The 16,173-nt window shown below is 43.4% G+C and overlaps 1 protein-coding gene across 4 annotated transcripts in view; it reads right to left on the bottom strand.

Annotated features, from left to right (window-relative positions):
* Positions 1–16,173, bottom strand: part of LOC143279931 (axotactin-like) — a 178,652-nt gene that overhangs the window by 18,689 nt on the left and 143,790 nt on the right. For 3 of the 4 annotated variants that reach the window (XM_076584272.1, XM_076584276.1, XM_076584274.1), the window contains exons 20-27: positions 14,525–14,667; positions 12,867–13,118; positions 11,870–12,205; positions 10,747–10,884; positions 8,029–8,206; positions 6,461–6,537; positions 5,072–5,157; positions 3,481–3,513 (exon numbers count right to left, since the gene is read on the bottom strand). In XM_076584272.1, coding sequence (XP_076440387.1) covers positions 3,481–3,513; positions 5,072–5,157; positions 6,461–6,537; positions 8,029–8,206; positions 10,747–10,884; positions 11,870–12,205; positions 12,867–13,118; positions 14,525–14,667 — 1,243 coding nt within the window. The remainder of the gene's footprint in view (positions 1–3,480; positions 3,514–5,071; positions 5,158–6,460; positions 6,538–8,028; positions 8,207–10,746; positions 10,885–11,869; positions 12,206–12,866; positions 13,119–14,524; positions 14,668–16,173) is intronic. The other variant, XM_076584275.1, reaches the window with a different exon arrangement.

Genomic DNA, 16,173 nt, shown 5'->3' with positions numbered 1-16,173 from the left:
AAGGAACACATGGAGAGATTCTAAAATTTAGTACTACATGTACCATTTTATTCCAAAATTTGACCTTCAGGTGCTTTTGAAAAAAAATCTTAACCTAATTACTCCAAACTTTAACCTTCAGGCGTTTTGGAAGAAAAATCTTAACCTAATTACTCTGAAAAAAATTTTATCTTCAGGTGTTTATAAAAATGTGAACCCTGTACAAACGGACATATTCTTTTAAAAAATCGTTTATGATGTCAATGAAAACTTAAACTGGTAACACAATTAAAAAAAAACAAAAAAAAACAAATAAGGCAACACGCTGAGAGACGGTCCACTATAGATAGTCTGGCGACAGCAAGAACAAAGGAAAGACAAGCAACTGAAAAGCAAAACAAAGGGTTGGGGCGACAGAGCAAACAGCAGAGACAGGAAATGACTGACATGTTCCTGTTTCTCAAGGAGGCATTCACTGCATTCGGACAAATCCACACACCCTACACCACATCCGCTAGGCAGATGCCTGACCAGCAGCATAACCCAACGCGCTTTAGTCAGGCCGTGAATGCATGCATGTACATCTGTGCACCTATCAGAGTGGATTTCCTCTAAAGAATTTTACCAGAGGACAGCACTTTTGTCGGCATGGGTTCTTTTTTAGTGCGCCAAGCGCGTGCTGCACACGGGACATTGGTTATCGTCTCCTCCGAATGACTCGACGCTCAGTTTGATTTTTCGGTCACACCTGGGAGAAAGGGCGAGGGTGAGAATGAAACCTACACCCTCATGCACACTGTATTGGCAGATGAGCGTCTTATCCTTTCAGCCACCTTCCTCCGTTAAGGAAGACGACTGACAAGAAACATGACAAGTCTGGCAGCAAGGTTGGGAAAGGGCCACACAAGACGACAGACAAGAAACATGACAAGTCTGGCAGCATGGTTGGGAAAGGGCCACACAAGACGACAGACAAGAAACATGACAAGTCTGGCAGCATGGTTGGGAAAGGGCCACACAAGACGACAGACAAGAAACATGACAAGTCTGGCAGCATGGTTGGGAAAGGGCCACACAAGATGACAGACAAGAAACATGACAAGTCTGGCAGCAAGAGAGGGAAAGGGCCATACAAGACGACAGACAAGAAACATGACAAGTCTGGCAGCAAGAGAGGGAAAGGGCCACACAAGACGACAGACAAGAAACATGACAAGTCTGGCAGCATGGTTGGGAAAGGGCCACACAAGACAACAGAAACATGAAAAGTCTGGCAGCATGGTTGGGAAAGGGCCACACAAGACGACAGACAAGAAACATGACAAGTCTGGCAGCATGGTTGGGAAAGGGCCACACAAGACGACAGACAAGAAACATGACAAGTCTGGCAGCATGGTTGGGAAAGGGCCACACAAGACAACAGAAACATGACAAGTCTGGCAGCAAGGGAGGGAAAGGGCCACACAAGACGACAGACAAGAAACATGACAAGTCTGGCAGCAAGAGAGGGAAAGGGCCACACAAGACGACAGACAAGAAACAAAACAAGTCTGGCAGCAAGAGAGGGAAAGGGCTACTTCAGAACACAGAGTGTAGTCATGTGGCACTCACTGCCAGGTTTCATCCATTACTGCTACAGTGATAAAGGTTATTTGTATTTGTATTTCATTTTATCACAACAGATTTCTCTGTGTGAAATTCGGGCTGCTCTCCCAAGGGAGAGCGCGTCACTACACTACAGCGCCACTCTTTTTTTTTTTTTTTTTTCCTGTGTGCAGTTTTATTTCTTTTCCCTATTGAAGTGGATTTTTCTACAGAATTTTGCAAGGAACAACCCTTTTGTTGACGTGAGTTCTTTTACGTGCGCTAAGTGCATGCTGCACACAGGACCTTGGTTTATCGTCTCATCCGAATGACTAGCGTCCAGACCACCACTCAAGGTCTAGTGGAGGGGGAGAAAATATCGGCGGCTGAGCCTGTGATTCGAACCAGTGTGCTCAGATTCTCTCGCTTCCCAGGCGGACGCGTTACCTCTAGGCCATCACTCCACTGCACTTGTTGGAGGAAGATGGCAGAGTGGTTAAGACGCTCATCTGCCAATACCGTAGTGTCCATGTGGGTCTGGGATCAGTTCACATCACACTCTCACCCTTTCTCCCATGTCTGACTGCAAAATCAAACTGAGCGTCTAGTCATTCAGATGAAATGATAAACCACGGTCCTGTGCACACACTGAAATAGAACCCATGGCAACAAAAGTCTTGTTCTCCGGCAAAATTGTGTATTTATATAGATTTGTTATTGTTTGTTGTTGGTTTTTGTTTGCCTGCTCTTTTTGTTTGTTTGTTGGTTTTAAAAAAAAAAATTCATCTAAAATCACACAATGTGAAAAGACCTTAATTAAACTGAAGAACACACTCATACAGAGACTTCCATCCATTGCATATGCCATGAGGTAGGTAAACAGGGTGAGTACAGTCAGACAGACAGGTACAGGAAAAGGCAGATCATTATAATGGGGGAAGGGAGGGCACAGGTAAGGCACTGGGACAGAGGAAAGTTGGCAGGCAGGCAGGTAACAGAACAGTAAGCCAGTACGCCTTCCAGCCTTTTTCTTACACCTCTTTTGGTATGGCAGTTTTTCTTGACACGCAGGCATCAACTTCATTAGCCCCCCTTTTTTTTTTATACCTTGTTGAAATGAGATCAGAGTGGTTTGAATCTAAAGCGCAATTACTACTTTGATTTTTGTTGAACAAATGTAACGCAAGCCCCAGAAAGAAAAAAAAAGGTGGCTGATGACATGTTCTGTAAGCTCAATTATATCATGGTCAGATAGCAGCCTTCACTGACAAGTACTTGTATTTGTATTACTCTTTTTGTCACAACAGATTTCTCTGTGTAAAATTCGGGCTGCTCTCCGCAGGGAGAGCGCTTCACTACACTGAAAGCGCCACCCCCCCTTTTTTTTTTCTGCCTGCAATTCTATTTGTTTTCCAAGCATACTTGTCAGCAACAGATCACAAATGACTTCGGTCAGAATCATTTCTGTATAAAATAAAGTCTCTTTAACTCATTTAATCCTGTGTGCCAGAGCATTGCTTTGGTGTCGAAATTTGTCTCATTAAAACGGTTTCCATATTCCTAACACACACATATACGTATATGCATAAACCACAAGCAAAGGGATCTGACTTCTACAGTATTTCTGGCTGTGTCCACACACGTCAATATGACAGGGAAGCCTGCCAAGACTGTAAACTCCCTAGTGTTGAATGGGTTAAACTTCTTTTCTTTTTCCCATGTTTCACTTTGACGATGACGACTGGGGAGGATGGGGGGTGTGGGGGGAGGGGCGATGGAAGGAGCAATGATGACTAGCGGAGTTACTGACAGACGCTGAGGAGACTGTGATGATGAACACAACAGTGAGAGATGACTCATGCCCAGAGGTATATCTGGCCCACAAGAAGACACAGAGAACACACCAGTATTACTCACTATGATGTTGCCGAATGAATCTAGAGGTCTCACCTGCGTTAGGGGTCAGTTTCAATCAACATAGGCTTTAATCAAACAAAATGACAGTAAAAACAAAACAAAATCACAGAGCAGCATAAAATCATAACGGCAAAAAACACAGCCCATCTCCAGGAAAACCTTGAAAACAAATCAAACTTGAAACAACAAAAACAGTTTAAAATAAAGAAAACATTTAAACATCTTCTTAGAAGAGCACCCAAAACTGACGAAGCTCTTAGCCACATATTCTTAAAAAAGTTATTAAAAAAAAGAAAAAAAAACCCAAACCAAAACTAAAGAACACATACCACAAACAAGCTAGAATCAAATACTAAATGTAAATCACAAAAGAAAATCTCAGACTGGAAGTGCTGCTGCTTGTTTCATTTTGTCTCCTTATGGAGTTAAGATGGAGTTAACGTAATCATAAAAGACGGTCTCTGATGGAGGTCCAATATTCTTTATTTCGACTTGTATCCTTATGGAATGTATGGCATAACCCAATTCTTATGGCAGAACCCAGAACTCCTGTTGAAAGCAAAACACCACTGCAACGCTATATGTTATTTATGCAACATTGACATGACATTCCTCCAGGTCTGTCTTTATATAACAAACAACCTTTCAATCATGGAAAACAGACACAGAACTTAACCCATTTCATCCCTATTAAAATCATATAATCACACTGTCATGCCATGACAGCTGAAAGAGAGTTAAGTCAGAAAAAATAATCTGCAAAATTTTATTTCTGAATGATTTCTTAAAAATAAAAAAATTAAAAAAATTAAAAAAAGTGTACATGTTATAAAGCAACTACTGAAGCTTGTGTTATTTGTAAATAGAATAAAGACGTTATTTTCAATCATTTTTTTTTCTCTCCTGGACATAGGAGGCTATACTTTACTCTTAAACATCATCAACACTATAATAGTTCAGTTCTACACACTTCAAACTGGTTTCTTTTGTACTACAACGAATAAAACACAAGAACAGAAACAAAAACGAAACAAATAAACAAACAAAAAAGTCAAAATCAATCAAAATAGGACAAACAAAACAAAACTGAAAGTAGGGTTTGAAACACAATTGGTTCCTCACTCCATGGAGGCTGTGAGTACACACTTGCGTACCGAGGGACACTGCACGTGTGTTGATATCACCAACGATGCTAGTATACTTACTTATACATCCCTTTGTGACAAGACAAAACTGATTTTGGTGCAGGAGAACATCAAACAGGCCTCAAGGCACAAGTTTCTTATTCTGAGATCTATGTGAAAACATAGTGACATTACAAGGAATTTATGATGCAAGATAAAATGTGTTTTAGAATTAAAAAAAAAAAATCACAACAGTGGTGACAATCCTCTTGTCTATGGAAACAGATAGTGACAAGAGTGCAGAATGTCAAAACAGATTTGTGAACAAAACGAAAGGCACGCACCACTGCATGCACTTGTAACTAAAACTTGACCATCACGTGAATAATGTTCAGTGCTACAGGAAAGAGCAAAAAAAAAAAAAAAAAACCCCAAAAAACCCCAAAACCCACAAAAGAATCACTTACAGTCAGGTACATGTTGGTTCCTTCTCGCTTGTACACCAGCTCATGCTGCTCCCCACTGGCAAAGTCTCCAGCCACCTTCATGCGATCTGCAATGACAATGGAGATAAGCTACGGTTTTAAAAGGTTTTATCATTTTTCATTTATTAACTCACTCCGGACGAATAGTTGTCTCCCTTGCTTTTCCCTACAGACAACCCATTTGTTAGGGTTAGGAAAAAAATCACAAAAAAATACAAAACATAACGTAACGGAATGAAACTCACTGTACTTGACCCACTGACCCCTCTCCTCATGTTGTGTGTATGCCCCCCCCACACCCCCTATTCACTGCTCTCAGAAGCTGTATCACAATCAGTACCTACTTGCTGGTAGCTTTCTTCACAGCAGATACTTTATTCAACGTCTCATCATCCTCGTCAATGTCGAAACGTTCAGTTTGAAGCATTTCATTCACTTCAGCAGTGGTAAAAGTTGCTGTCGTGATCTGGTTTGCTCCAAAAATTTCCACTTGTATTGCCTGTGACGCCATTTTCGATACGTATGCAGATAAGCTTGTCATGTGGGGTCCTGAACTCGCTGTGGAGTGTGTTGCTATGGAATCTCATGAAGAAACTTTCCATTCGACCCATGACACGTTCGCAATGCCCAGTGTAGCTGTGATTGTTATGCTACACCATGAGGAAAACGTGGACAAAATTTTTATTGTCAAAACCGCTATAACGTTCCGTCATCCCGAACGCTACCTTACATCAGGAACACTATAGCGTTCCATCGTCCGGAGTGAGATAAATCTCTAGCGCAAATACAATGGTGATTGTTGCTGTGTGGTTTACCCAGTATATCAAACATTTTGGTGTGTTTATGTAAATGTATATGTATGCATAACACTGATGTTATGTGTTACACAGAATATTATGAATTTTGTGCAGCACCTAGATCTAGAGCAGTTTTCTAGATAGAGTGCTGTTCAAATATCCATTCATATTATCATCATTATCAGTATCATTATCATTATCACCAGTATTTTACATTCGTCTTCTTCTTCGTTCAAGGGCTGCAACTCCCACATTCACTCGTATGTACACGAGTGGGCTTTTACATGCATGACCGGTTTTTTTACCCCACCATGTAGGCAGCCATACTCCATTTTCATTATACATTAAACTGACTTTAACAGCTCAGTGTCAACACACACACATTCATGCACACACACGACACACTAATACATACCAACACACATACACACTCACACGTACCACACATACTAACACACACACACAAACACACACACACTCACACATACACACACACTATGAAATTGAACTCACACACACACACACACACACTCTCTCTCTCTCCCTCTCTCTCTCTTACAAAAACCCCACTTACATATTCCAACACCCTGGTTTGTTTCAATCAGGACGTTGCCATCAGAGTCCAGTTTGGCCAAGATGTAGTCACTGTACCTGCAAAAACAGTGAAACCCAGAGCGTCTTACAGTTTTGTGCCTTTATTCAACACAGTCAGCTACAAACACACATCTTGATTGATTGATATGGATACTTATATAGTGCCTATCCTCAGTCGGAGACCAAGCTCTGAGTGCTTTACAAACACAGGGTCATTTGCACAACAGGCTGCCTACCTGGGTAGAGCCAAATGACAGCTGCCACTGGGTGCTCATCATTTGTTTCCTGTGTCATTCAATCAGATTTCAGGCACACAGACATACATACTCAGACTGACATGTAACATTTTACGTGTATGACCTTTTTTGGGTATTTTCTTGTTTCTATAAACCACTGAACACTGACATGGATTACAGGATCTTTAACATGCATGTTTGATCTTCTGCGTGCGTATACACACAAAGGGGGTTCAGGAGATCGGAAAAATCTCCACCCTTTACCCACCAGGCGCCACCAAGATTCGAACCCGGGACGCTCAGATTGAAAGTCCAATGTTTTTACCATTCAGCTATTGCGCCCGTCATGTAATGCAACATCTAACTGCTTTTTATCAATTTCTGGCACTGCCCTCAGCAGTCTAACAGATATCATCCACACACATCCCACCCTGTCAGCTCTGTCTTTCTTCCAATGTTAGTCTGCTTCGTATTCCTTCTGTCAGAAGAAAGAGCTTTGGTCAGCATTCTTGTATTGCAATATACTGTACTGTATTGTACTGCAATGTACTATACTGCACTGTGTTGCATTGCACCGTATTGTATTGTATTGTATTGTTACTCTTTTTCACAACAGATTTCTTTGTGTGATATTCCGGATGCTCTCCCCAGTGTTTTCGTAGCCCAAATTCTTCTTCCATTTCATTCAAGTCCTCCCACTTCTTTCAAATAATGTAGCACACCCTAAGGCATGCATATGTGTGTGTGTGTGGGGGGAGGTATGTGTACATGCATGTGTGCATGCATGTATGCGTGCATTGGATGGATGAATGAATGGACGGATGGATGGGCGCGCGCGCACATGCATGTGTGTGTGTGTTTGAGTGCGCGCGTGTGCGCGCACATGCATGCATACATGCGTGTGTGCATGCATGCGTGTATGTGTGTGTGTGTGTGTTTGTGTGTTCACCCATTTTTTGTAAAGTGGCTAATGCTCTATGCAGAGAATAGTACAAATTCACATCATCATCACCATCATTAATTTGTATTATTACTATTATCATTATCATCATCATCATTATTATCAGCATTCTTCTTCTTATTATTATCATTACCTTTATCATTATCATTACTATTGTTTTCATCATCATCATCATCATTTTTGTATTTATTAGCATTATTATCATCATTCTTGTCATCATTATTTTATTATCATTCTTCTTTTTCTCCTTCTTCTTCTTATTATCATCATACTATTACTATCATCATCATCATTATTATCACTATCATTACTATCATCACAATCATCATCATCATCGATATCATCACTGACTCAGAGCTGGTGATGTAGATGAGAGCCATGTCCAGCGGCTCTCCGCGCCGGTTGGTGGCCTTGGTGCCGGAGGTCTTGAAGGTCAGCATGATCTGCTCCGTCACGCTCCGCTGGGCAGACACCGGCAGGGTGAAGGTGTGTTTCAGCACGGACCTCCCGTCCAGCAACACTGAGGCCTCTGGAATCAGCATGGTCAGTGATCAGTAGACAGCACTTTGACAATTACGTTTGTATTTTTTGTATTTGTATTTCTTTTTAATCACAACAGATTTTGTTGTGTGAAATTCGGGGCTGCTCTCCCCAGGGAGAGCAGCGTCACTACACTACAGCGCCACCCATTTTTTGGGGGTATTTTTTCCTGCATGCAGTTTTATTTGTTTTTCCTATCGAAGTGGATTTTTCTACAGAATTTTGTGAGGAACAACCCTTTTGTTGCTTTGGGTTCTTTTACGTGCGCTAAGTGCGTGCTGCACACGGGACCTCGGTTTATCATCTCATCCGAATGACTAGCGTCCAGACCACCACTCAAAGTCTAGTGGAGGGGAAAAAACATTGGCGGCTGAGCCGTGATTCGAACCAGTGCGCTCAGATTCTCTCGCTTCCTAGGCGGACGTGTTACCTCCAGGCCATCACTCCACATTAATCAATCAATCAATCACTATCAATCAATCAATCAATCAAAAACACTTTATTCATCCACATGGAAATTAAATTGTGCAATCACAGGCCTGTTGTAAACACTGGCATAAGATCATCATGTGCAACATAAAAAGAGATTAAAACTAGTCAAATAAGAATTCCCAATAGCTGACGATAGACTAACCCCCCCAACCCCTTCCTACACACACATATTCATCTTACTATAGTGTATTGCATAACAATATTTACAAATGAAAACATCCAACAAATAAAAGGTATGTATTACTAAAATGACATGCACGCGCACACACACACACACGCACATACGCACGCATGCACAAACACACACACACACACGCACACAAGTTAAGACCATAAGGTATTGTTCAACAATACATTTATAAAAACATCCAAGGAATAAATCGTATTTATAAGTAAAATGCACACACACACATTCTCACACACACACATTCACATGCACACATACACATGGATGTAGGAACGTATGCACGCACATAACATATGTCACGCCAATAAAATCAGTACATTAACATTACCACACCCCAAAACGAAAGAATCTGTGATAAGTGCTCCACAAAAAACACTGCTGATGAGTTTTACTATTTGTCTGTGTGCCCCCTCCACCCCCCCTTTTCTTTTTAAAGCATCAGACAAAAAATGTTTGTGTGCCCTTTTTAGAAAGTATCAGACAAAAATGTTTATCTAGATAATACAAAATACACCCTTATTCCATGAAATTCTACTTACAGTTTTCTGAAAAAAAAACACACAAAAGAATACTGTTAAAACTTAAATCCTTTGTTGCTTCTATATAAGCAGTTCATAGTGAGTGACTGAACGAATGATCCTATTTCTAGCTTTTGATATCACACTTTTGATTTGCATGATATGTGTAAAAGATGAACGTATGTAAAGTTTCAATGCCCCCACGGGGCACGCAAAATAAAACTTCTTGCCTTGCTTTGCCTTGCCAAAGTTACAGTTTCAGTTTCTCAAGGAGGCATCACTGTGTTCGGACAAATCCATATACGCTACACTACATCTGCTAGGCAGATGCCTGACCAGCAGTATAACTCAACACGTTTAATCAGGCTTTGAGTGCATGCATATTTATTTGTGCACCTATCAGAGTAACAGCCCTTCACTGACATCCTGACCTGTAAGCTCTGTCTTATCTCAGTGAGGTGACAGCCCTTCACTGACATCCTGACCTGTAAGCTCTGTCTTATCTCAGTGAGGTGACAGCCCTTCACTGACATCCTGACCTGTAAGCTCTGTCTTATCTCAATGAGGTGACAGCCCTTCACTGACATCCTGACCTGTAAGCTGTGTCTTATCTCAGTGAGGTGACAGCCCTTCACTGACACCCTGACCTGTAAGCTCTGTCTTATCTCAGTGAGGTGGCAGCCCTTCACTGACATCCTGACCTGTAAGCTCGGTCTTATCTCAGTGAGGTGACAGCCCTTCATTGACATCCTGACCTGTAAGCTCTGTCTTATCTCAGTGAGGTGACAGCCCTTCATTGACATCCTGACCTGTAAGCTCTGTCTTATCTCAGTGAGGTGACAGCCCTTCATTGACATCCTGACCTGTAAGCTCTGTCTTATCTCAGTGAGGTGACAGCCCTTCACTGACATCCTGACCTGTAAGCTCTGTCTTATCTCAGTGAGGTGACAGCCCTTCACTGACATCCTGACCTGTAAGCTCTGTCTTATCTCAGTGAAGTGACAGCCCTTCACTGACATCCTGACCTGTACGCTCGGTCTTATCTCAGTGAGGTGACAGCCCTTCATTGACATCCTGACCTGTACGCTCGGTCTTATCTCAGTGAGGTGACAGCCCTTCACTGACATCCTGACCTGTAAGCTCTGTCTTATCTCAGTGAGGTGACAGCCCTTCATTGACATCCTGACCTGTAAGCTCTGTCTTATCTCAGTGAGGTGACAGCCCTTCACTGACATCCTGACCTGTAAACTCTGTCTTATCTCAGTGAGGTGAAAGCCCTTCAAACTGAAAAGCATACTCATTGAAAGCAGTTACAGGTTTAAAATTTCTCACCTTTCTCGCAGTTGATTCCGGAAAAGTCGCTCTCTGAGCAGTCACAGGTAAAATTGCCGTAGCGCCAGTGTTCGTTGCAGTAACCATCATTTTGGCAGGTGTCCTCTTTGCAGCCTGTCTCGCAGGCTGGCGTCACCTCTGTAGATGTGCCAGTGTATCCATTAAACATTGTTGCTGTGCCAGTCATTTGTTATGATTCTCATGATAACTATCAGTATCAATAGCTCAAGGAGGCGTCACTGCATTCGGACAAATCCATATACGCTACACCGCATCTGCCAAGCAGATGCCTGACCAGCAGCGTAACCCAACACACTAAGTCAGGCCTTGAGAAAAAAAAAGAAGAAAAAAAATGAGGTAAATGAATATCTGAATTTTAAAAAAAGAGAAAAAAAAGATAATAATAATAATAATAACAATAATAATAATAAACAAAAATAAAAAAGACAATAATGAAAATAAATAAACAAATAACAAATAAGCAAATAAATGTAAAACATACAGCCTACACACTGACACAGACACAGACACAGATACACACACATACACACACATGCACAGAGCTCTCCAGTCACATGTGCACACTTACACACACCCACCCACACACAGACAGGCTGCCACTGATTGGCCACAAGAGGGGTGGGAAAAGATCTCTGATGCCAGGAACGTGGCACAACCATAACATCACCTCTGCAGATATATCGGTGTATCCGTTAAAGATTGTGGTTGTGCCAGTCATTTGTTATGATTCTCATGATAACAGTCATAATGATGACAATAATAATGATAATCATCATTATGTGCATGAATGTGTGTGTGTGTGTGTGTGTGTGTGTGTGTGTGTGTGCGTGTGCATGAGTGCATGAACGCAGGTGCCTGCATATGCAGTATGCAGTATGTGCACACACCTGCTTCTGCACATGACCATGCCTGACAATGTAAGCTGTTGATGCTGCACGCACAGTTTCGTCCTTGACACACAGAACACAATCCACACACACACACACACACACCACACACACTCTCCCTACCACACAATAACAGCACATCCATATACACACACACACACATCTGGACAACCCCCCCTCCCTCCCCCAACACCCACACGCAACACATTCCGTACCAGCAAAATCCCCTTTCGCCCTCGCTCCCTGCCGAAGACTGACGTGGTGGCTGCCGACGCGCATGCCCCGCACGCACCCCTTAAGGAAAGGGCTGGCTGTTCCGCCCTCTGCTATCCCTCCCACGTAGAGGCGCAGGAAGGGGCGGGGGGGCCGGAAGGAGCGGGCGATGAAGACCGTCTCCTTCTGGGCGCTCTTCTGGAAGGGGTTGACCGAGTGGGTGCCAAGCTTGGCATGCTTGTACTCGATGATGTGCGACTGCTCGCCCACGATCAGCTTGGTCAGGTTGTAGTACTCCTGGGCCACTACCTGGTGCCACTGGCCGTCGTTCAGCGCCGCTGGACAACAAAAGGGGAGACAAAAAAAAAAAAGGTTGGTGGTTGTTTTTTGACTCACTTGTGTAAACAGAGTGAGTCTATGTTTTAACCCGGTGTTCGGTTGTGTGTGTGTGTGTGTGTGTGTGTGTGTGTGTGTGTCCGTGGTAAACTTTAACATTGACATTTTCTCTGCAAATACTTTGTCAGTTGACACCAAATTAGGCATAAAAATAGGAAAAATTCAGTTCTTTCCACACTTAAAGTCTTAACTCCCGAGAGCAAGGTTTCGGTTGCGCCCCTTTTCTCTGCATTCAAATTTTGTATTATGTGTAGCTGACACATTTTGTACTTTCCAAAGTCAATTCAGGTCTAGATTGGAAGCTGCTAGGCAAATCTCGCTCTCTGCCATAAATGAAGCCAAACCGTAGCTTTATTAGGCTTTTATTTTGAATAAACCTTCACCGACGTCACAGTGTCAGACTCTGGTGAGAAACTGGCTTGATTCAAATCGCCCGCCATTTATAGTCCGGTTCAGGCTTTAAAGTGGAAAGACGTTAAATTGAAGACTACTACTACTACTACTACTTGATATGTTTTGGCCCCTCCCCAAAACTGAAACTGAAACTGAAACGTGTATCCCAGAGCAACAGCAGCAGCAGCAGCAGCAGCAGCAGCACCCTACCTGGAGCAGTGATGGCCCCGCTAACGATGGTCTCGTAGGAGTTGTAGGTGAAGAGGACGGTGTCCCCTTGCTGCAGCTCCATCTGCACAAAGTTGGACAGGTGATCGTGGGCGTAGAACAGGAGGGCGTCCATCTGGAAGGTGCGGAAGCTCAGCACGATGGTCTGGTCCAATGGGCTGGGCAGGCTGAGCATGTCAAAGGTCAGGTAGGAGGCTGGCGCTCCGCTGAAGGTCGCAGCGTCTGTGTTTAGGTCTGTTGGGGAAAAGAGAGAGAGAGAGACAGAGACAGAGACAGAGAGATTTTATCTGATCACCATGCTGCAATCCTTGAGGATGGTATAAATGTTGTGAAATTCACACATATGATCACAGTTCCGTGATCTTTAAGGATGGCTTAAAATTAAATGTTATTGAAATACAAGAAGACCGCAAGCACATGAAAACGAACAATAGAATACCAGTGCTACATACACGCACAAGCATGCATGCACAAATGAGTGTGCGCTCACGGACACACACACACACACACACACACACCACACCACACCACACATATTTATATTTAAGGGTTTCATGACAAATAAATATGATTCTGATTCTCATTCACAACCACCCACTCCCACACACACATTCACACAAACTCACACACACATACAAGAGAGTGAGACAGGCACACAGACAGACAGACAGACATACTGTGTTCACAGCTATGCCCCTGGTGTGCCCCGGGGTCCTGACAGACAAGCAGACAGACAGACAGATGGACAGACAGACAGACAATCAGACAGACAGACAGGCAGACATTCAGACAGACAGTCAAACAGACAGACAGGCAGACAGACACATACAGACTGAAACAGACAGACAGAGACAGACTGAAACAGACAGAGACAGACTGAAACAGACAGACAGACAGTGACAGATTGAAACAGACAAAGACAGACAGACAGACTGAAACCGGCACACAGGCAAACAGACAGACACAGACAGACAGTCAAACAGACAGACCGACCCAGACAATCAAACAGACAGACACAGACAGACTGAAACAGAGAGACAGACAGAAACAGACTGAAACAGACAGACAGAAACAGACAGAGAGAGACAGACAGACTGTCAAACAGACAGACAGACGTACTGTGTTCACAGTTGTGCCCCTGGTGTGCCCAGGGGTCCTGGCAGACAGACAGGCAGACACAGACAGAAACAGACACACAGACAGACAGTCAAACAGACAGACAGACATACTGTGTTCACAGTTGAGCCCCTGGGTCCTGACAGACAGAGACAGACAGACAGAAACAGACACACAGTCAAACAGACAGACAGACGTACTGTGTTCACAGCTGTGCCCCTGGTGTGCGCAGGGGTCCTGACAGACAGACAGGCAGACAGACACAGACAGGCAGACAGACAGACTGAAACTGACAGACAGACGTACTGTGTTCACAGTTGTGCCCCTGGTGTGCCCAGGGGTCCTGACACACAGACAGGCAGACAGACACAGACAGACAGACAGAGACAGAGAGACAGTCAAACAGACAGAAAGACATACTGTGTTCACAGTTGTGCCCCTGGTGTGCCCAGGGGTCCTGACAGACAGATAGACACAGAGAGACAGACACAGAGAGACAGACTGAAACAGACAGACAGACGTACTGTGTTCACAGTTGTGCCCCTGGTGTGCCCAGGGGTCCTGGCAGACACAGCTGTAGTGGCCCCAGTCCTCCACGCAGGTCCCGCCGTGCTGACAAGGGTTGGGCCAGCACGACGACATGCACCCGGTCGACACCCCCTCCGTGCTGGAACACCATGCATTGCAGTGCATTGCATTACTCAGATTTCTCTATGTGAAATCCAGGCTGTTCTCCTCATTGAGCGTGCGTCGCAACACTGAGAGCGCCACCCTTTTGTTGTTGTCTGCCTGTAATTTAATTTGCTTTCCTATCAAAGTGAATTTTTCTACAGAATTTTGTCAGGGGCAACCCTTTTGTTGCCGTGGGTTCTTTTACGAGTGCTAAATGCATGCTGCACACAGGACCTTGGTTTATCGTCTCATCCCTATGACTAGCGTCCAGACCACCACTCAAGGTATTGTGGAGGGGGGGGAGAAAATACTGGCAACTGCGGGACTAGAACCAGTGCGCCAAGATTCTCTCGCTTTCATGATACAATTTTTTGATGATAATTTGTATGATATGATGATGATATATCATTTGATCCATACTCATACAGCTCCTATCCTTGGTCAGAGACCAAGCTCTAAGCACTTTACAAACACGGGGTCATTTGCACAACAGGCTGCCTACCTGAGTACAGCCGACTGATGGATGGTTGCCATTGGGCGCTCATCGTTCGTGTCATTCAATCAGATTTCAGGCACGCACACATACACACTCAGACAGACATTTAACACTTTACTTGTATAACCATTTTGTTTATTTACCCTGCCATGTAGGCAGCAATACTCCGTTTTCGGGGGTGTGCGTGCTGGGTATGTTCTTGCTTCCATAACCCACTGAACGCTGCCATGGATTACAGGATCTTTAATGTGTGTATTTGATATTCTGCGTGCGTGTACACACGAAGTGAGTTCAGGCACCAGCAGGTCTGCACATATGTTGACCTGGGAGATCGGAAAATTCTCAACACTTCACCCAGTAGGTGCCATTTTTTTTTTTTTTTTTACTGAGATTCAAGCTAGGAACCCTCAGACTGAAAGCCCAACGCTTTAACCAATCGGCAATTGTGCCTGTCAGTCATGTCCGATGATGACCATCAGAACAGCATATGAGGCAACTGGGAAGAATTTGATTACAGTGGAGAGTGTCTTGCCTTAGTTATATCCCCACTCTCTTGCCTACGAGGGCTTTAGGACGGTTGGCGTTGGGTCGGTCCCCAAAAGCCACCTAGCCAATCTGGGAATGCAGAAACAGAGTGGAACTGAAGCTGGTCGTAGAGAGCGAGATGGGGGGGTGTAGAGATGAAAGCAGTCACAGAAATAGGAAGGGACAAGTTTTGTTTATGGATCTATAACACAGAATGCCAAGTTGAAATAAAAAAAAAAGGTTGTGCCTTACTGGCAATAAATTATCGTAAAAAAAAAAAAAAAAAAATCTCAAAAAAAAAAAGAAAAAAAAAAGAGAATCAGACGTGTTGTTGCTGCACAATACTAACCTCACCAACATTATGGTAAAAATAATCTTTAAAAAAATAAAGAGAATTGGAAGTCTTTTGTTACGCAACACTGACCTTCCAGACATCATGGTAAAGATAAAGAGTATCTAAACACACACACACGAACACAC

The sequence above is a fragment of the Babylonia areolata genome, chromosome 3 (assembly GCF_041734735.1).
Source record: "Babylonia areolata isolate BAREFJ2019XMU chromosome 3, ASM4173473v1, whole genome shotgun sequence".
NCBI lineage: Eukaryota > Metazoa > Mollusca > Gastropoda > Neogastropoda > Buccinidae > Babylonia > Babylonia areolata.
The sequence above is the reverse complement of the archived record's forward strand: the minus strand, read 5'-3'. Positions and strand labels throughout refer to the sequence as shown.